This window comes from Ammodytes marinus (genome assembly GCF_949987685.1).
Source record: "Ammodytes marinus genome assembly, chromosome: 12".
In the NCBI taxonomy this organism is placed as follows: Eukaryota; Metazoa; Chordata; class Actinopteri; order Uranoscopiformes; family Ammodytidae; genus Ammodytes; species Ammodytes marinus.
In genome coordinates this window covers 7995042-8017441 of record NC_137216.1, presented here as the reverse complement: position 1 = coordinate 8017441, position 22400 = coordinate 7995042, and the positions used below count along the sequence as shown (strand labels likewise).

General features: G+C 40.4%; 1 protein-coding gene across 1 annotated transcript in view; it reads left to right on the top strand.

Annotated features, from left to right (window-relative positions):
* The window catches only part of col5a2a (collagen, type V, alpha 2a), a 42095-nt gene that overhangs the window by 5709 nt on the left and 13986 nt on the right, over positions 1-22400 (top strand). Inside the window, exons 2-18 of the mRNA XM_080038159.1 lie at positions 14853-15086; positions 15627-15646; positions 15761-15793; positions 15885-15917; positions 16136-16189; positions 17396-17488; positions 17991-18059; positions 19197-19241; positions 19345-19398; positions 19550-19603; positions 20226-20279; positions 20413-20466; positions 20587-20640; positions 20761-20805; positions 21416-21469; positions 21694-21738; positions 21842-21895. Coding sequence (XP_079894285.1) covers positions 14853-15086; positions 15627-15646; positions 15761-15793; positions 15885-15917; positions 16136-16189; positions 17396-17488; positions 17991-18059; positions 19197-19241; positions 19345-19398; positions 19550-19603; positions 20226-20279; positions 20413-20466; positions 20587-20640; positions 20761-20805; positions 21416-21469; positions 21694-21738; positions 21842-21895 — 1049 coding nt within the window. The remainder of the gene's footprint in view (positions 1-14852; positions 15087-15626; positions 15647-15760; positions 15794-15884; positions 15918-16135; positions 16190-17395; positions 17489-17990; positions 18060-19196; positions 19242-19344; positions 19399-19549; positions 19604-20225; positions 20280-20412; positions 20467-20586; positions 20641-20760; positions 20806-21415; positions 21470-21693; positions 21739-21841; positions 21896-22400) is intronic.

Below are 22400 nucleotides of genomic sequence, written 5' to 3'. Positions count from 1 at the left end.
TGGTGGCGAGATATAACGAATGTGACATCCAACCCATGTGACAAATTACCCCGTTCTCCCCTAATATTGTCCATCCCTAAATGCCAGGAAAGCAAACACAACTGTCATGTTCATGCCGTTGCGAGGGCCAGATCGGTACTGTTACACAGCACAGTTTGCCTGTACACTGAGTGTTGATACAGCTGGTTGTAGTTTTTCCAGGGGGATCGGGGGGACTCTTGCCCTCTTGGGCTTATCCTCTGAAGGTTGGCAGGTCTAAGTGTAATATAGCACTCCCTCCGAACATGTTCCCTGTGTCTTCTCCGGTGATCATTTCAAAGGCTGCTGTAATTGCTTTAAATCTTCCAATTTCATGAGAGTTTATGTCCCATCTGGGAACCTTTCTCTCTGTGGCAAAGTGCTTTGGGCCAGGCAGTGATTCAGCTAAATCAAATTGAAGTCAATGTTCATTTTTAAAATGCGAAGTCGAGTCCCATTGTCTGGAATGTTTTGTCATAATAGCAAATGTTTGATTGAGTCAGAGCCAGTCTTAAGATAGATCTTTATGCTGAGCACAGTAGTAGCATACTTGATTTTAATTTGATTGCATTGTTTTAACAGCAAGCAACAGCTTCTTTTCTAGATGTGAACTTGTCCTCATACATTCTCCAACATGTGATAATATACTCAAGCACTATACGCTTACTTGTTTTAAATGCCACATAATGGTGACTGGCAGCCATAATTGCAGGTTGTGGTCCAACCTAAATTCTAAGTTGTAGCTAGGTTGTGTATATTACAACTGCAGACGTTTAAGAAGTAGAGCGAGCATGCGGGCGTTGGTGGGTGACATGGGTTAGCAATGCGGCCTAAGTTATGTTTAGGGTTAGGGTTAACAACTTGTTGGACAGCTGATGGTCTTGATGTTGAAATGCCTGGTGTAAGTGCGGCAAGGAGCCTTTAGGTCATCTTTGAATCCAGGTGGTCTTAAAGCTGCGCTGAATCAGTGGGAATTATAGTACTGTCCTTAAAGGTTCCAGATTACCTTAAATGTCCCATATTACACTCATTTTCGGGTTGTAATTGTAATTTGGGTTTCTACCAGAAACAGTTTTAATGGTGTAGTTTCCAATAAAAACATGTTATATTTCTCACAGTGCCATCGTTGAATCCCCTCTTTTTAGCCTCTGTCTGAAACGGTCTGTTATAGAGCATGTTTCTTTAAGCTAGTAATAGGAGTGCAAGTGATTCATTTCTGGTTAGGATATTAATAGCGGAACTTTGTGTGATTGAAGCTGAAGGTGTTGCCTCATTATTAGCAAGCTCAGACAGGCTGTATTCAGGTTTTTGCAGAAACAAGCAATACACCGGATTTCTTTTGCTCTGTGTCGGCTGTAAATGATGGATTCCTTGACTGAGTTGGACCACATATTTGGGAATTCCCCCGTTTGCTCTCAAAACTTGTTGGATGTGTGTTTCTATAGCGAATTAATGGAATAAAGTCTTAGAACCAAGAGAATCCTGAGCAGAATAGATCATTATGATGAATGTCCGACAGTCTTCCATCATAGATACTCTCCAAGAGCCTCCTGTTGAGTACAGTGCTGGAGCTTTTGATATGCAACACTGCCAAGTCTGAACAGAGTTTCTTGAAATGTCATCTTCTGTTAGACTCACCCTGAGCACAGAACAGATACATTTATTTGCACAAAATAATCCAAATGTAAGAGGATTTCTTGTTAAAACATTGGTGTAAGACGTCATGCAGGTCAATATGAAAAAGTACTAAGGACTCAGCAGAGGAGATTCCTTTTTTAACATGGTCTGTTGCATCAAAATAGCTAGTCGAGAGAAGGGTGAATTCTTTTTTTTACACAATGTGAGTCTGTGTCCACTGGAGGCAACGTCCAGTCTGTGTTCCAGAACAATCGGCTCTCACACAGAACCAGACCAGCTACATGTGGAAATGTCTGCTTGTAGCCGGTGACTCATGGCTGCCATTCAACCTAGATGATTCCACCCAAATGGGTAAAACGCTGCTGCAGAGAAATGAGCTGGAAAGAGGTGGGGCTTTAGAGAGATGAGCTGAAGGCTAACTGTACATTGGAATATCAGAGGAATTAGTATGCATTCACATTGTCCGCTAGCGAGCTTCAAACACATTCAATTGTTTACAGTATACTGTGGCAAGTTAGAAAGATCTCAACCAGAAGGATAACAAATACAAATGCTGGCATGCTAATTTACAGTCCCCTAGCTTTTAAATGACATCCATATGACATCAAATGCTAGCACTTTGCATTTTTGTAAATATTTTGTACTTAGGAATTAAAGCATAGCCACATGGGTTTTCCTAGAGAAACACAATCCTGCAGAATAACCTTGTAATTGCTGTGGTGTGTGGAGATTTTATCTCAGGCTTTAATTTATCACCCGCAAAAACAATGCCTCATGTTTAAACAGCTAGAAGTGTGTTGTGAGTCATGGCAATATTTGTTTACTGTACCTGGGCTAAATTACAGCTCCAACGGCTTTGAGTCTGGATTTCTAGGTATGTCCCCCCACCTTGTGCCCCCTTTTGTCACTACGCCCTTTGCTTATGTAGTGTGGTATTTAGGTTGAGATACTGTTTTAAACATGGGAACTGAGCGGAGTGGAGGATACTTCTTCCATTACAATTGTTCATATCTATTGTGGGAGGGGGTTGAAGGGGAGGATGAGCACACGCAAAGTCAGATCAGAATGGAAGGCAGAGGAGGGACTCGAAAGGATGTGAGGAGTCAGGGCAGGGAAAAGAGGATAAGAGCTGGAATCTAATGAGAGAGAGAATGTGAAAAGGGCGTGGGAGAAATGGAAGCCCAGAGGATTGTTTGGTACGTGTCATTACGGGCAAATACATCTCTGTTTCTTATTCTCTAACCCCTGAGCAACACGTTGGTTTCAACTGCAGCACAGGAAGTCATGTCCAATTGGAATTTCCTCTGGAAAAGCACATGTTTTCGCTCTGGCAGCTGTCATTAATGAGAGAATGGGATTCGCAGGCAAACGATTAGGGAAGGATGAGAACAAAACATTGATTTTTTTAAGCTTTTTGATATTTTTTGTGACAATACCTGCCTTCCCCAGGTGGACATGTGCAATTCAAATAATAAGATTGGAACACCCTGTATTTCCGAACAGAACTGAATCAAAGTTAACTTTTTCTTCACCCTGGTCATATTAACATTATTAATCCTACATAGTCACATATAAATACATTAACTCATCGCCATGCATCCTGCGGTCCTCTTTCAATCGCTTCCTTAACAAATGCACTGCCTCCGGCAAGTGCTAGCAAAGATGCAAAGGGGGCACTAGAATCAACAAAAACGGAAAGTTACTTGTAGTTACTTTAAATAATTGGACGATGTTATGAAGAAAAGTAAAGGAAAACCATCGTTAGCTATGCTAATTATGACCTTTGCCACTACCAAAATTAGTTCAATTGCAGATTTTGTTTTCACTTTTTAGAATACAGTCAACCATGCTTGGACCCTGCCTTTTGGGAGGACATTTTCGAAGACTCACACAGCTGTTGATGACACATTGCATAAACTATGCAAACAAGCTGCAGCACATCTGCCAATAAATAATCCTCTCCTTGGCACTGATGACGCTGCATGAAAGCTCTAAATAAGTGAACCAGTGCTTTATTGGTTGAGGAAGTTTGGTGTTTTGCCATAATGTCACAAGGTCATGGGCGGGCATATTTCCCTCATTCTTCTCTCATTACAAAAATACAGTAATCTGTCTTGAATGTGAAGGAGATAGAGAGCAGTCACTCATTAGTGGATTTAACCTCAGGTAGATTTGGAATTTAATTATTTTACAAATGTGAAATGTTGTTCTGATTTTCCATTTGTCATTTGCACTCTGTCAACAAGGCTGTTTATACACAACATATTTTCCAGTTTGTCTGATATGATTAAACCTTAACTGAATAAAATTCACTCAGCAAAATTCCAGCCTTAAGTTCCTCAATTGAAACTTGCAGTGCAGAATATATAACATGCTCCTAAACAGCAGCTGCTTAGACCAAGGGGTGTATCATGTAGAGTTGAACGGGAGACTATGACTTACTTTATACATTTTTGGACAGGCATGACAGTATGGAAGCATATTGATGCCAATAGGAAAAAAAGAAATAGATCAGAATCACGTAGCAATGTGATAATGATTGATCTTGTTATAACGTGATAACTTCACTTGTTAAAATGTTACATCTTGGGCAGAGCTGTGCAGAGTGTCATTCTATTTGGACATGAAAACGTGAATTTGTCTTTCTCTAACATTACATAATAATCATTGGTGGACCAATTATATAAAAGAGCCATGCCTTGTGGCCATTTCTTTGTGGGACCTCAGTGACCTCTCTAGGCTAAAGTGCATCATATAGTGCCCCTTTGACCCCAACATCTCTCTCTATCTTTGTACGTCTCCAGCGTTAACAAAAATGCAGGTGCTAGTAAACTTCAAAGGCTCCATTTAGCAGTAAAGAGAAAGTGATAAATTATGTGTCCGCCTGGGGGCCTCAGCCTGACTTGTGTCACCACATTGAGGGGCCTTATAAGGTTGTGTCGACCTCCTCCCAGCCTCAGGCTCAGTTATCCACTGACCCCAGCTAACACTGGCCTACTGCCAGCAGATCCACTCTGCTGTTTTAAATAGTGTTATAATTGCTTACATAAGGAGGCCTAAATAAGTGCTCTACAGCTAATGAGTGTCCCAGGTGCTTTGTACCTGTAGAGAGGAAATTAATGGAAACTGCCTAATATTTTTTTATGTTTTTCTCAGCAGAGCTCAGTGGGCTTCAACAGTTGTTGTAAGAATAATGGTGGATGTGATTACTCTCCGAGCAGAGAAAAAAAAATAGATGTCTCCGGAAAGTGCCAGAAAAACCATGGCAACAGTTGATTTAGTTCACCTGGAATTAAGTCATTGTTTCCATTCCAGAGATGATACTGGACTAAGGCCAAATCCAGCACAGGGTTTTGGGAGGAATTTCCAGCACTAAACATCTGTCCAGACAGTGGTTTCTTTACAGATTCAGTCTCTGCTTTCCAAAAGCCTCTGCATAACATTGGCTTTGTGAGTTCTGAAGACTGCATCCCATTTGTAAAGATTGCATTTCTGTAAATACCATCATGGCATGTAACATTGAAACAAGAATCGTCCAGTAGTGTTTTTGGGATAGATCCTGATACAATAGTATGCACTATAAAACTTGAGTTGTTCCATTAAGCTCTGCCTTTAATCTTATAACCACTTCTATACATTTAATTACCTTTAACTTCATTAAATGTTCATGAAATATTAAGCACATATTCAAAGACTTCCTGATAAAATGTAAGGGACTTGGTTTACATACTTGTACTTACCTTAAACAATTATTTAAATGAGGTTGGTTTCATAGTGGTACTAACTGCTCATAATGTTTGTGTGGAAAGCATTCTGTTGTAGTCGACATAATAGACCCTTCTGCTTTAGAGCATCAGCTAAAATGTAGGCCTATAATTTCATTTAACAATAAATGTCAAGCTTGTCATCCTCACGCTTTGTAGTCTAGTTGAAAATCAATATTTTAGGGAAAAGTTATTTGCCTCGAGGGCTAACCACATGTGATACAGTGTATGCTGCTGGCATGGCCTGGCTATTGCATCATTTCTCTGAGCTTTTTAGAATTAGGACAAAATGGAGGCTGAGACATAAAGAGCAACGGGAGCAAGATGTTAAAGGAAAAGTACACACTAACAAATAGGTACGCTTAGAAAAAAGCAGAAAGGAGAAAATATAGGAGTGTGGAGGAAAAGTCCAATAGGAGACGGCGTGCTTTGATAGGGATAAGGAGAAAAAGAAAAGGGAGATTGGCGAGCTTTACGGGGATATGAGAAAAAACAGAGGCTAATGCGAGAGGAACAGTGGGATTTAATAGGGAGCCGCCGACAGCCATTTGGTTTGAGGAGAGGATGCCGCCTCCTTTAACTGCTCTATCTCTGAGGTCATACCAAATGTGGAGGCAATAAGTATGCCTGCCTTTGGGGTTTGCTCCTTTCCACTTGTATGGTATGCCTAAAAAAACAAGTCAAAGTCATTCCCCCTAGCCTGAAGAATGATAATGGTTGAACATGTGTATTCCATCATTTGGCTTTTTGCAATTCAGCATACAGTATACCGCTAGAAAAGTTTTGAAATGAAGCATCTCTGTTGTTCTTCAAGATGTGACCATATGCTGTACTCGGCTGTGTGTGTTGTGTATGGTACATTGTGTTTTGTTGGCTGGATGTCTGTGGTTTGAACTGCAACTGTGTGCATATGAGTGCTGTCAAATGAGTGTAATGTTGCTGCTGTATTATTGCTTTAGGGACCCAGACAGTGGAGAGACTGCGCATGGGAAATGCTTAACAAGACGTTTCACTAATCGAAACACCTGTGATTATGTTCCTGTGCTGACATATTCAAAGTGAAATGCAGAAAGGGAAGGAGACAGGGAGGCACACAGATATTATATGCCAGCACCGCAGTCTGTACTTTGAAAGCGCAGAAAAACAGATGTGTTTGGCATTGACTTTGAGTAGCAGACGGCGTGGTTAACAGTGTGTTTTAATACTTTTTTTCATACTTTTTTGGTTCACCCAAATCACAGAATACATATTTTCTCATTCACCTCATCGTATTTAGCCGTGCACGTCATTCTCGCTGACTTTATGAGAAATCAGTCGGAGATTTCTGCCAAAAGCCTGATAAAATGGAATGTTGTTTTCCTATCAAAAAATGGAATTGGGGAAATTGACAGTGTCCCCATCACTCAGGATAACCTGCGCTTTTTACAGAAAATATTTCCTCTGGTAAAAAGTCACTTAAATTAAAGCTGTTGACGGTGCATTCCGTGGATTATCAAGCTTAACTGGGACACTTTATCATTTAGTTCTTTGGAATTTTCCGAATGTCATTTGTTGAGGCCGTGAATAATTGCACGCTAAATTTCATTTGCCTCCATTTTATTGGGCTGGCAGCAGATTTCCAATATCCTAAAACCATAGGGGTTGAGTTGAAGTTGCTAAACTGACCCTTTAACATTTTGTCCCACACCCAATAAAATAAAGCAATACTATTTGTTTAGGGCCTCATGGCACCTGTACTGAACACAGGAAGTAGCCTGTTGAGACCAGCCTGATCAATTGATGGGGCAATCAGGGCCTACATTCAGACCTATAACGTTTGTACCTCAGTTCAAGGCAGCCCCTGATTGCTTCATGCGTTTCAGCTACACAGCAAGAGCATATTGTGCTGGAAACCACCTTTCTCTGCGTTCCTCATTGTACAAAATCCAGTTTATGTTTTCACATCTGGCTATGTGCTCAGTTGATGTAAATCACCAGGGCTCCCTGACCCCTTGTATATGTTCACACTCTGCTCTGGTAAGCTGGAATGTTTTACATCACCAGTTTTCCTTTGCTGCTTACCTGCTGCTCATACTTGGGTCATGTGTTATATTGTTTATGCATACTATCACATGTCAAAGTTAATTGGAAAATGTTTTGGGGCACCATCAGGAAAATTTGTTCAGTTGTGCTGACCTAAAGGCCAGGCCCTCTCTAATGGCTTATACAGAAAGCTAAAGGTCACATATTAAATATCAAATTGCTCTTTTTTGTGCTTTTTCAACAATGTGGGTCCCTTGTGTGTCACTCCCAAAGTATGAGAAAAAACTACTTTTTCTCCATCTCCACATTTCTAAAAACCTGTGTGAAAACCCCAGTCAAATGTATTTCCCATTATGACATCATAAGTGGCCAAGCCTTGCCCCCTCATTACCAACATTACTTGGCCCTACCTCCACCTGTGATAAGCACAACCCTGAATCTAACTGGCAGTTATATTGAAACCAGCAGTCCATTTCCTAGGCAACATTACACTATTCCTTTCTATTTGTCTTTCATTTTATGCAGTAAAGGTTAGCTAGGTGGTGCGGCACATTTACTGTGTCAGTGCTTGATCAATGTGCACTGGATATAGCTGGAGAGGATATGAATACCACATGTTTGACTGTTCAGCAGGACTTTGTGTAATTTCATTTCAAAATCAAAGAGCTCCACGTGGTAAAGTTATGTTGGTGCCTCGCTCTGTACTCTGTGTACCGGCACACAGGAACAGTTTACAGTTATAGACCATGTCAGTTATATTAATTGTGTTCCCAAGTTATAGGATAGTTTTATTGCACAAATCAATTCTCATTTTTGCTTCTATGTAAAATTGTTGTTTGTGAGGCAGTAAGTCACTTTACAGTGAGATGGAACTGCTCTACGCTATACTGACCGTAGACTACCAAGTATGCTTTGCTGAATATAAAGAAGGGTCGTGCAGTTTGACTGGGTTTGTTTGCATTCCACGTTCCTTATGATAGATTAATGCGTGCAATATTTACTGAACAAGAGTGCCTTCTGCACTCACATGTAGACACCTAAACACTTATCAAACATACAAGCTGCAATGCTTAGCATGAAATAGAGTGATCAGAGGACCAATCCCCTCAAATCATGCTCTGTGTTGAAGTTATTTAGAGTTATTTTTCATGAAGTTTATTCTGAGTGCACTGCCCAAACAGAAAAAGAGTACCCTGGGATCTTTGAACTTTGACCCTGTCCATGGTGAGAGCCTCAGGCCAGGTCAAAGAGGGTTCAGCCGTTGGTGTTTATGGAGAAGAATATTCCCTCATTAGTAACTGCTATGTTCACGTCAACAGCTTGTGTTTTCTAGTTCCCTAATTACAGCAAATAATTCATATTGGAGAATGCCATCTGTCGAGCAGCACATTTACATCATAATGAGCACACGCACATTGCTGTAAAATGCCTTTTTCCGTATGGCGTAGACTAGAGACACAAACTGTTGATTGGCATGACTGTGAAGAGGGAGGAAGGATATTTCAGTTATTGCTGTAAAAATACTTCCTGACAAAAGAGGCCAAATATGCTGTAGAATATGTGGCCCCAAGCTCAATCAATATATTACTTTTGTTTTTTGGTCACATTCCCTGCCCTAATTAACTTTAATTGAAGGCAGAAAAGGTTAATTTGTAGGTGAAGAACCAGTTGTACTCTTAAACATACTGTTCTAAGATGGAGGGGAATCAAATCCAAGGCAACAGAAGGCGGAGAGACAGTCAGCCAAATACATAAAAAAGGGGAAGGGAGGGGGGGATGTGTGATTTAGAAGAACTTGCAGTCGTCCCAGAGCTGAACAAAATGGGAAGGGAGCAAACTCATAACTGTGGTTTGCCTCTTTAAAGGAAGACCCATTGGAGATGGGGGCCTGTTGATGGAAAAGCCTAGACATGTAATCAGCGAGCTACTTATTCAGTTCAACTTTCCTGGCCCGAGCTCGGTTCCCCTCCCTCGAGAGACGCTGCGCTTTTGTTTGTGGAAGCCGAGGTGAAGAGCGTGTTGGAACTAGAGCGTTAGTTCAGATCTCAAGCCATGTGAACACAAGGCAGCAAATCCCCAATGCTTCAGAATATTAGACGTGCATTAAAGGTAACCTACTGTATAATGCTAAATGCAGTTTTTCATGAATTTTCAACATCAATATGGCTTCCCGGTGTGTCTAGAAACTTCAAAAGTATGAGAAAAAACCACCCTTCCTCTTTTCTCCACCTCCACCTTTCCAAAAGCCTGTGTTAAAAAACAGTCATATTCATCTCCCTTTATGACATCATAAGGGGAGAAGCAACACCTCCTCATTGCCAACCTAACTTAGAACTACTGCTATCTGTGATAAGCACACCCCAGATACCCCTGAATCAAACTGTCAAATAGACACTGACAGATAGAATTAGGGCCAATCAGAGCAGACTAGGTTTGTTGGAAGGCGGGGTTTAAAGAGACATGCTCTAAAACGGAGGGTTCAGCAATGGAACTGTAAGAAGGCTTTTTTTGGGCACCATGACATTTTTTTTTAGTAGGAATTACAATTTGAACCTGAAAATGATCATTATATGTGACCTTTAAGATCCTTGTGCCAGGAAGCAGACAGGTTAAAGGGACAAAAAAGGATGCCAATCTAGTTTTGAGGCAAAACACTGTGTGGCAAAAAGGAACGGATGTTTTTACGATGCTAGGTTGAGTTGAAGGTCCTTTTAAAAAAAGGAAGATTTATGTTTGGCTGCAACACCAAGGGGTTTTAGAGCAGGAAAGCGCAGCTGCTACAGAGCCAGCCCTCGACAGCTGTAACTCATCTACATCTGGACTAGGAATCAGGCTCCTCACGGTCTTAATCAAGTCTGTTAGGGCAAGTTACTCTCGCTGCAGTGAAAGAATGTGTTGAAAACAAGGCTGGAAAGAAATGGTTTCGCAAAGAGAGACCCTTCCAGTTGTGTTCACTATCTTTCTGAAAATGACAGTAGAGCACAGTGTGGTTATCAGTAAGGGGCCTAGACTTGGACCCACTATTCTGTGTTTTGTTCTTTTCTGAAGGAAATGAGAGAACCAGCTTTACGTGAGTCATTGTTTCCATGTAGTCATCTTCCAACCCCCTCCACTCATGGCTACAACAGATTCTCCCCAAACACTTATGAGTGTTTCCATATCAGGCCAGGGAAAAACCATAAACTACCTGTTTTTTTTTTTATTATTTCTGTCTGCTCACATTTGCCAGATGCATCACATTTGTAGCAAAGCAAACAGCAAAGTAGGTTTCCCAGGTTATTTTCCCCCTCATGGCTGGGATGTGTGCCGTAGCTTGGGAGAGAGGATGCCAGATAACAAAAGAACCCATCGTTGTTATCTGGCTGTGTTGGACTGAATGATAAATGAAAGGTGCAGAGTAGACACGTGAGTCATGTCCAAGAGCCCCAGACTCCATGTTTTAAAACCAATAGAGGAAACTGTCTGTGTCTGCCCCTCCACCCCACCCCCCGACACACACACACAAGCTGACTAATGGAAAGTCCAGATCAAGCGGTCACCATAGGAAAAGGGGCATGCCTTTTCGCCGTTGTCACGATTAGACTTTTCTTTCACGGCGTCTGTGGAAATATTTGGAAGCTGCATTGAATTAGCTGTGAGGAGGGGGGAAAAGTGAACGTCCCACTCCTCCTCCTACTCAAGGCTTGCGGTAGGGTTTTTAAGACCGCTCTGAAAAAAACCACACTTCTCTTCCAGTAAATTTTAAACTCTCCCAACACGCAGTCTCCCGAAACCCCCGACAGGAAAAATGGCTCCCCACGCTGCGCGGCCAGACATCCCTGGTGTGACGTTTTTATGTGTCAGCAATGAAAAGGACTAAAGCTACACACAGTTTAAAGCTACAGTGCGGAACTTTTTCATATAAATTAATGTTGGTTGCATTCAAGCCCAAACGAGTTGACACAAAGTTGATATCAGATACACAACACCCTCTCTCTATTTCTCAGTATGGCAGTGTTTACAAACTGGTGTCGCCCTCTGACATTGGCGCAGGAGCTCAGAAAAATCCCAAGAAGTGCCCAAGAAATGTTTCATTTGTTAACTCTACTGCTAAGAAAAAAACCTGGACGTACAGCAGAGGGTAGAAAATCCATGTGCGATCATCAAAGGCTTACCTCATGTAGATGCGCCGACATGTGTGTTTGTAATTACTCAGAATTCCTCATGGGGGCGGCAGAAGTTACGCACTATAGCTTTAACTCCTGTGAAAATAATACTCCAACAGGACACAACTCCCAGCGTGGTGTGTGGCAAAGAGACAATATAAGGACATAACACAAGAATTCCTAATTCCTAATCCAATTATAGTGATAAAAACTAAGCTTTTTTCGAACAGTTAAGCCTGTTTTGGTGAATCAGAAAAAAAATGATCGTTATCGATAAAAAAAAAGATTGTTTTCTTTCCAAAATCTAAGATTTATGGCCAAAGTGAATCCAAGCGTCACCACTAATGAAGTGATATATGCACTCTGGTGTTCCATGGTTTGATATTTTTCAAGGCCACATCTTAGACAGTGGGATTTTACTTTCCATTCAAAGGCAGGAAGTTTCACTGCTGAACTATGATGATTTAACTGTCTTCAAATTCTATTTCGGCTTACGGAACAAGGATGGTTGAGAAAGTACTGCATTCCTTTGGGTTGCGTTTGCTAGTCGAAATGCTGATCAGGTTAAAATATACTCAGGTAAATGTGGTCCTCAGCCAACACTGTGAGAAAAGTGAGAAGTGAGAAACTACAGAACAGTAATCCTGATTCTGTATAGTGTGAGTCTTCCATGCCATTGTCTGAGGGATCACAGCTATCCATACTTGTGAGATTAGATGTAGTGAGCTTCAGAGTGTCTGATTGCGTTTTGTGTTTACACAACATCCACGCTGAGTTTACTTTAATTCAGGGTTTTTAAATGATATCTCGTCAAGGCAAGTTTGAAAGCAATTTATCAACCACATCCTCAAACTTTCTCTGCATTAGCTTTCTCTTCCTGTTTAGTGGTGGGGGACTAAGAGTGTTGTGAGGCTGTGTGCCACAGTGTACTTTGTCTACTAGCAAAAGGGGGCACCAAAGTTCAAAATCTTTGTTAAATTCAAGTTATGCAAATTTTACAAAATGACACTATAACCTACACAGTTGTATACTACAGATGAGCTGTATACAGTATACTGTGTTAGCTCTTAACACAAATGCCTAGATGTCAGGTCCATGTGAAGCGTACACACAACGCGGATCAATTCAGAACATCTCAACATCATACATACTGTATATTATACCCTTTGTCTATGTTAAATCAATGTTTGATTATTTTATATTTGGCTGTCTTACTTTAGCTGTATGTCAAGCTTGGCCAATAAAATAGATTCTGATAATTGCTCCAACATTACACAGTTTGTTCCCCCGTTTTTTTTTGGTAGTACTTTGATACTTCTCTTGTAGTCTCACCTGGCTCTCAATTGAAATCTAAACAACAGCCGAGAATTATTTACAGCGGCTTCCTGCCCCGGGCTTGTTTACCGTGGATGTGAATGTGGGGTTGAGCCGTGTTAAAACATGCTGTCCTGTTGCATAATGCTGCCCCATTGCCAATCTTTGACTTCTCTCTTGAACATTTTTGGAACCATTTAGATTGCACAGTGAGGTAGAATTAAGTCAGTGTTCTCCGCATCATATTTTTACAACAACTGAGTCCTTTTAACATATCTTATTTTGGAATATTGCAACATCATATGGATCTGTATTAGGAGTGAGGCCTCCTCTCTGCAACTTTGACTCTCCTGTGACTGGCTTACCTACTTTACCTGCAGCTTAAAGCTCTGAGCTGCCACCTGCTGTTTAGAACAGGAACAGGTAAAGGCTTCATAGCTGTGTCACTGCTGCAGACCTGAGAGAGGTGGGCGCAGATTACAGAGTCCAGGTTACAATATGCTGTGTATAGACTTGTGTAAATAACCTGTTGTTATTTATAAATCCCTGTTTTTTCATGTAGTAATTTTTTAAGTACACTTTTCTTTTTTTTAAGTCAACTTTAAAACCAAAATGGATGTGGTCACTGCAGTTTTTTTCCCGTTTGAACCTGAGTCAAGTGTTTGGAGACGCTGCATCTGGAGGAAATTATGTCATGTCTCACGGCTGGATAATTCACTGCTGCAAAGGTTTACGTTTTACAGACCTTCTCTCTCTCTCTGAGAAGCCAGCAGTGGAAAACCTTACACTGTGAAATGAACTGTACAGCATAAAGAAAGTACATGATGTTGTTGTTGGTGTGGGAGCATTGCTTGGCATGATTGTTTGTTTTTCTATTCAGTATGACTTTTTTGGATGAATTGTTTCCTTTATGGAAACACATCTTATCCTACATGAGAGAGCAGCTGCCTGACATTATGGATTTATTAGCTTTTCAAATGGAACAAGGATTCATGTATTAATTGATTGATAAACATGGCAATTCTAAAAGCCTTTGGTGTTATCAGCAACTAGGTAGGCCTACATGGATTCCAGGTAGCATGGGGGTTTATTGGTGAGACCTGTTGCCTTGACTACTCCCTTTTTGTGCTTCGAATACTAGCTTAACAAACGGGCCAGCCCTAGACTCTTTGCCTGGTTAGATATTTTAAGATCGTTTCTTCCTTGTGTTTCTGTATTTTCAACAGCAGGACTACAACTGCTTTTACATGTTGATATACTTAGTTTGAAAACAATTAAAGGTAACCTATTATGCAAAATGCACCTTTTCGTGTTGTTTCAACATTATTATGGGTACCCGGTGTGACTAGAGACTCCCCTGGTATTAGAAAAACACCTTTTTTTCACCTCCACCTTTCTGAAAACCTTTGTCAATAAACCCCAGTCAGATTCCTCTCCTATTATGACGTCATAAGGGATATGCCCCAAATCCTCATTATCAACCTAAGCGGCCCTGAATCTACTTGGCAGTGAGATTTGAACCATCAGATTGAGGCCGTTCGGGACAGACAGGGCATTTTAGAAGGCGGGGCTTAAAGAGACATGTTCTAAAATGGAGCGTTTCAGACAGAGGCTGAAAAGAGGAGATTTAGCAATGGCAATGTGAGAAATATAAAGCCTTTTTTTGACACTACACCATGAAAACAGTTTCTACTAGGAGCCCATATTACAACTTTAAACCTGAAAATCTGCATGACATGTGAGCTTTTAAATAGTTCATTCTGCCTTGTCTGCAGGCCTTGCCAAAAAACGATGATGAAAGAGAACATGTGTGTTTTGCAAACCTGTTAGTGGACATAGGTTTAGGAGATCACAGTTGCTTTTGCTTTTGACTGAATTGTTGTGATGGTCCATGAACTAAGCGTTGTCCTCCACCTCTGTGTGTGTGTGTGTGTGTGTGTGTGTGTTGCAGAAGATGACAAGACAAGCTGCACGGCGGACGGACAGACGTACACCAACAGGGACATATGGAAGCCGCAGCCGTGTCGGATCTGTGTGTGCGACAACGGACAGGTGCTCTGCGACGAGATCCAGTGCGACGACTTGGGCAACTGTGAGCAGATGGTGACTCCCGAGGGCGAGTGCTGCCCCATCTGTCAGACTGAAACATCCAATGGTGGCGGCGGCGGCGGGCAAGACACTGGCGGTGAGATATGAGCAACAACTCTGTCTGTGGTTATGTAGTGGAGGTGTAAAAGATAAGTCAATACTCAGAAATTACTTTTAATTTGCATCTTTATGATGTAGCTGGAGGGCACACCATTCGATCAAAGGCCTACACACACACATGCACAGGCACACGCACACACACACACACACAGCACCATTTAAAGAAACAGAAATAATTCACTCAAAACAATGTAATCATCACCACAAGAGATGTTTTGAGGTTTGAAAGGTAAAATCTATAAATCTGAACAGAAACAATAAACACATTGCTGCCATCATCATCTGATAAACATCAATACTAATGCTAAGAATGAGCGATATGGTTGTGTTAATGGCTATTCTGCCTTTGTTTTCCCCCGACTGACCCGCTTAATGGTGACAAATGGATCTGTTTGGAATTGCTTCACCATCCCTTTGATGATTTACTGAGTTTTGCACCTGTTCCTGACGAATTCACGGTGCAACTATCAAACAGCAAACAACTAATGTGGTCTTTTATGCTTTTTCCTCCGTGTAGGTGGAGGCAGGATCTTCAGGGTAGGCCACAGTTTTTTCTTGATGTTGGCTGTCACCTCTTCATCATATGTATGCATACGTTTGACATGATGGAGTGAGAGTTTGAAAATGTTTGTCGTTTATTTGTCTATTCAGGGTCAGAAGGGAGAACCTGGCGATGTCCCACTTGTAAGTTTAAATTTAATATCATCTTTGAAAAAAGGCCAACAATATTAGTGCAATAACGTATTAACCATGTTGTTTGATGCTTTCCCTGTAGGTGACTGGTATTAGAGGCCGTCCTGGACCTATGGTGAGCATATGCACTGTTTGATTTACATCTTAGCATCTTTTAAAAATGATTTTGTGGAAAGCTTCTGGTAAAAAAATACATGTTGCCCAGTTTTGTGTTTGATGTTGAGCTACCTGAACTGACACTAGATGGCATTAGAGCTACAGTTACCTGCTCCTGTGATTGTATTGTCATCTCTCCCTCTCTTTTATTTAATTGGTTCTTTTTGCTCATAACAGGGACCTCCCGGCTCTCCAGGATTCAGAGGACAGCGTGGAGGCAAAGGAAGGCCTGTACGTCACACTCAAAAGTCAACACGCACAAAAAACAAAACTCTAAAATGACACTGAAACAAAATTGTGCCTGTGAATTCTACTATACATCTCGTACAAAGATAAATGAAAACGACATATCCATCAACCCTTTTTCCAGTTATTAAACTAACATAACACAAAATAATAAACCATAAAAAAAGTACATGAACATTTAAGGGGGTAACATTTTCCAGAGTGCAGAGTTATTTACTTAAATATATTGCACTGTCACCATAAACTTGTGGCCTATTTTCTCTGTGTATACAGTATAGCTACTGATAAATGACAAATTAAATGGCTTCTTCAAATATATTTCAATCCTTTGATCTTAAAAATAGCATTCACATGTCATCTTGACTTGGCTTTTTTACTTGCTTGGGGTCAGGAGAATGACTCTTTACTTTTGTCTCAAACAAGTCTCAAACAAGTGAAACAAAAGAAAACACTGCAGTAAAATATTAGAAAAACATAATTTGATGTGGAAAGTTGATACAGAATGTCCTTTGCAAGCAAAAAGGTAGCAGGTTGATGAATGAATGCGTGCCTCTATGGTGGAGTAACAATCCAGTGGAGGGCAGCATTCTGAGGGTGATTTATTAGTAGATAACCAGTGGTTTCCACACTGCACAGCACAGCTCATAAACCAACAGAAACTAAGCTGCATCGTTTGTATCAACATGGAACCACAGATTCCGCTGGACATCTTGGCCATGAGAAAAGCGCCGCAGCTGCATTGGCTCCAGGTTTCATTCTTTATGGCGTGACACGGCAGGCAAAGAAGCTGTATCTCTTCTGTAAAAACTCACTAATAGGTTGCAAAAATTAAATCAAGATTTGAACTCTGGCTTCATTCAACATCTAGATTTTAGATTTTAAACGATATGTGCATATGTAATTAAAATACCATTTGTTTTACAAAAAGATAATTGTTTTAATGTCAGAAATAACCTGGAAAAGCTTCCCGGTGATATATATCCAGTATATATATACGTTAAACATGTTACCCTATGCACCTGTCTTGCCTTAAGTTCACAAAATAAAAAACAATAAAGTATCATGATACGTTTTTTAAGAGCCACACAAAGTGATTTGAATGTAATTAGAAAATGCTTTTCAATAACCACCTCTCTCTCTCTCTCTCTCTCTCTCTCTCTCTCTCTCTCTCTCTCTCTTTCTCTACATTAGGGACTGCGGGGCTCTCCTGGTTATGATGGAGAGCCTGGTATACCAGGTCAGCCCGGTGAACCAGGACCTGCAGGACAGCAAATGAACCCAGGAGTGAGTGGTGCATGGACAGCTCTCACACACCGCAGACACACTCCTGTACAACCATTATGATAACCAGTGCTAACATGCAGGAGGAGAGCAAACACAAAACAGATTACCTCAAAGGGACTGTTGATGATCAGAATAATTGCCCACACGCCTTAGAAACACACACAAAACCAACACTGCACTCACCGAACACACCACTGTCATAAACCTGAATTGAGACTTCAGCTGGGCTTGTAAGTTAGACTTTGTCACAGAGAGAGCAGACAATACACAAATGATAACCTGATAACACAAGACACATTCACCTCCCCATGTATTTGTCCATGTACATAAATTGATGCAATTTGAAACTATTTCCCATAATTCTACCTGTCGCTCATGTATTTTCTTGTACATCTTTGGTATTCAGATTTGCCTTTCACTTGATCCACTCTCATGAATGCTAGATGCACATTGATCAAACACACACCGACACTTATCCAAAGACTGTCTGCTTCACCTGCAGGGACTGGGAGCCCACATGACTGGAGATCATGGGAAGCATGGACCCCAAGCCATGCTAAGTGGACAAAGGGTAAGAGGGTGTTTGCTAAATATGGACCAACATAATATGTCAGTGTTTCTTAAACTGATGATTTTTTTCCGCTCACTCAAGATGGCGCTCAAAGTGCATTCTGATGTTCTTCTGTGGTGTTTGACGTGACACATTATCCCCACCTGCTGGCCTGGCATGATTATGTCAGTGTTTTCAATAGTTTTCTTGCATTGATGTAGGGACGGCAAAATTAGTTTTTATTTTAAATAGCCATGTAAGTTGGGACATGGCCTTAGTCTCCAAACTAAAGCCAACAAGAATGTAGCCAGAAGATGCTTCCTGCAATAAAAGCACTGGAACTCTGGAGCTTCTCACCAACTTAACACAAGCTCTCAACAGACTTTTGAAATATAATGAAGTAAATGTAAAAAACTCCCCTTTAAAATTGTTAAACAAATTGTTAAAAGGTTGAAGGTCAAGATATATTTAACTTGTGACAATGTAATATCTCTAACTAATCCCCCTAAATGTCACACCCTTGTAATAATGCAAAGGCTCATCTTATTGCTTTGCTTTCCTTTAGAAGGAACATTAACTATCTTATTTTGAGTTGAATAGCTTGTCAACTACTGACTACTGATTAGGCTACATTACTCTTGTTTTAATTAGAACATAACATTATACATTTTAATTAGCAAATATCCATGCTTCTGATTTCTAAAAGTATTGAGTACACTAATGGACATACAGACAAGGATAGATGAATGAACTGGTTTTACTGTCTTTAAAAAAAACAGTTGGTCGTGGAAAACCTTTGGAAACTTCTATGTTGTTTTAAAGTTAATGAGCTTTATTCAACTCTTATTCAACTTTTGCTTGTACTCTAGTCAAACTATGAGGGTGTGCTTTAACATCAGTCAGGCTGAATGGAGCTGTAATTAAAGGAATGTCTGTGCTCTGACATTTGCACATGGGTTCATTGAGTTTCTTAATTACAAATTAAGTCCACCAAATGAATCCATAATCCCAGTAAGTATCTCAGAGACTTTGAATGAGTCTTGTTCTCGCATGTATCAATGCTCAAACCCAAGGGCACACATGTAATCATTACAAGCATGTCATGTGGATTTGTCAGAATACTTTTCATCATTTGATTTTGCATCGTGTTTGTTCTAGGGGGAAGCTGGAGGAAGAGGACCAACAGGGCCGAATGGATCACCTGTAAGTCTACAACATCAACAAGCTTCCACTGACTAAATAGAATTGTGTTCTTTTGTTTTGCTTTTGCTGCTTGTTGTTCAAATGTGTCTCTTACTCCTGTTAGGGGCACGCTGGATCACAAGGGCCTCCAGGAGAAGTCGGTGATCCAGGGCAAATGGTATAACCTCATTAACCTCACATTCATGGTTAAATCACGTGTACACTTGTTCTGGTTTTGCCTAGCGATTTGCATGGTTTTGATTTCCGTTTTAATTCTGCTGTGATGGATATCAGAAGGATGGGTTGTCGCTAATATGTTTTTCTTTCAGGGTCCATCCGGGCAAAGGGGACCTGAGGGCCCTGCAGGGAAAGCAGGTGAAGATGTAAGTTGGCTCTTTCTCTCTCTTAAGGTTTCCTGCTTAAGATCATGCTTTGTCTCACTGGAAACTGCACCGGTTTAAGTTATTGATTTAAGTGAATGAGTTTGTCCTACAGCTACATTAGCCTAGCTGCATTCATAACGTTATGAGGTGGAAAGTCCTGCAGATTCTTGACAGATAGTGTAAAATACTGTAGTGTAGTTATGTATCATCAGTGATCTGCAAAACACTTATCATTTGCCATGCCACTGATAGAAGGTTCTCCTTTCAGATACATACAAGACATTTTCCAAATGTATATTTTGAAGAATGTTTCTTTTCTGTTTTGCTTTCATAAGATGTAAGACTAAAAGACCACCTGTCAGTGACAGTGAAAGTAATTCAAATTGAAAGTAATTGGTTCTTTAGATGCCAACAGTAGGTCAACTATGTTTCCAACCCTATTGTTTAGTAAAAATTTAAAAAAGACCTACAATACCCTATAGCAGGCTCCAGGTCCTTGTGTAAGACAACAACTGAGAGAAGATATATAATGTGTGATGTGTTGGCACTGAATTCAATTTCACCGCTAAACTATTTGCAGCCAACTAACTTTGAATTGGGAAAATGTCATGTTCTAACACAGGGAGAAGCAGGCAAATCAGGAAACTCTGGAGAAATGGGATTCCCTGGATCAGCGGTGAGATTCTGGACCTCTATAACTCCATCACTTGACTGCACACACTCTATCTCCTCTCTGTTGCACAGAATAAAGCCAGAATAATGATGTCAATAGATATAGCTGACACACTGTTCAATGTCCCACATTTCAGGGATCAAGAGGATTTCCTGGTACGCCGGGGCCTCCTGGACTGAAGGGTCACAGGGTGAGCATAAATGATTTGAAATGTTTTTCAATGTATTACAGAGTTCTACAAAAGACAAAGGGATGATATGCTGTTTTATTCACAATTTCTTTAAAATCTTCTTTCTGTTCTTGTTAACAGGGTCATGGTGGAATTATTGGACAAAAGGGTGAAACTGGGGCCGTCGGATCCAAGGTATAAACAGACATCTTTTTTTTTCTCTCTTTTTTTGTCGGTCTGTTTGTTCACTTGCTTGAATTGCTGATTCCTGGTGAAGTGACGCATGCCAACCACTTTTTCTTTTGTTTCCTATAGGGTGCTACAGGGCCTTCTGGTCAATTGGGAGCACCTGGACCCATGGTAAGTTAGATTGTCAAAATTTAAGTTTCTAAATCTTTATTTCCCAAGGCATCTATAGAGCTTGTTAATGCTTAAGCTGTTCTGACATGCGTAAATGACCCAAAGCAGCCCATACAGACTGTACATTCTACTGTGTGTATACCGTTTTGTATATGTGCACTGCATATGCATATGTACACACTATTCTGATTTTGGTGTCTGCTAAATATTTTGAGTAAGCAAAGAACATATGCTGTAAATAACCCTTCAAACTTAATATCTCTAACCTTATTATCTGGGATGTCTTGGGGCATTTCTGTCTTTATTGAATAGAGACAGATAAAGTGGCAACATAGAGGGGGATAGAGAGGGGTGTGTGACATGCAACAAAAGTCACTGGCTGCAATTGAACCAGCAAAGTTGCAGTTATAAGGCATGATCGATAATCACTCGGTTACCAATGCCCTGTGCTAACCCGTATATAAAGTATCTAAGACTAGAATACTAACTTGTATGTGTGTTGTATGTTTTTTAAATGGAACTTGAGTCTCTCCAATAAAACAATATATATATTTAACTTTTTGCTATAAATGGTCGACATCTGTGATCATTCGCTTCCTATGTGTTACAGGGTCCTGCTGGTATGCCAGGGGAGAGAGGACGCTCTGGACCCGGCGGTGTCGCAGTAAGGATGATATGATATGATATGACTATGCTATCAGAAACATCCACTACCATGCTCACATTTTTATCTCCATAACATATTTCAAAAGTAACTGATGGCACTGCAATGTGTATTATGTGTTTCCTACACTGACAATTCATTGTAAGACAGTACATTTACAGAGAGAGTGGCGAACGTCAGTAACTGGTATTTACTAGTCTAAGGGATCGGTGTTTGTCTTGTAGGGTCAACGCGGTTCATCCGGTAACGTAGGAAAACCTGGTCCATTGGTAAGTCAGCATTCACAGTGGTTGAGGTTGCACATTTGCTGTGAGGATGAACATGTACAGAGTGAATTACTAGTCTGATTGTTATTGTTGTTGGTTTTAACAGGGTCCTTTGGGTCTCAGTGGCCCACCCGGATATCCAGGAACGCCAGGAATGAAGGTGGGTAGACTAAAACACTTAACAAGAAATAACTCTTCCTACAGCCATGTGCTCATACTAATGGAATATTTCACTGACTTTTAAAGTGAATAATTGGTCGGCATATTAATTGGAGCCAATTAATAGCATTCTGAGATAGGCGGCTTTGGGCGATTAAAAATATAAACAAATAATGTCTGCTGACACTGCAGCCTCTACAGAATTGCTGCTTTGGTGCAATGTTACTGTTTTTTACATTTTTAACCCAAATAGTTACCTAGTATTTTTTTCAGTTTTAATAATTACAGATGGCTGGGCAGAAATCCAGACAATGTTGCAATATGGCAATAATTTACAGAGCCAACGTCACATTTTATATTTTCAATTATCTTTCTGTGTCCACATTTGTTAGATAAATGTTCATTTAAGTTCAGTTTTTCATTTGTTATTTTTGATCAAATTGTTGTATTTCAAATGCAAAATCAAAACGAGAAAAAACCACAACGTGAAATCGGCATTATAAATC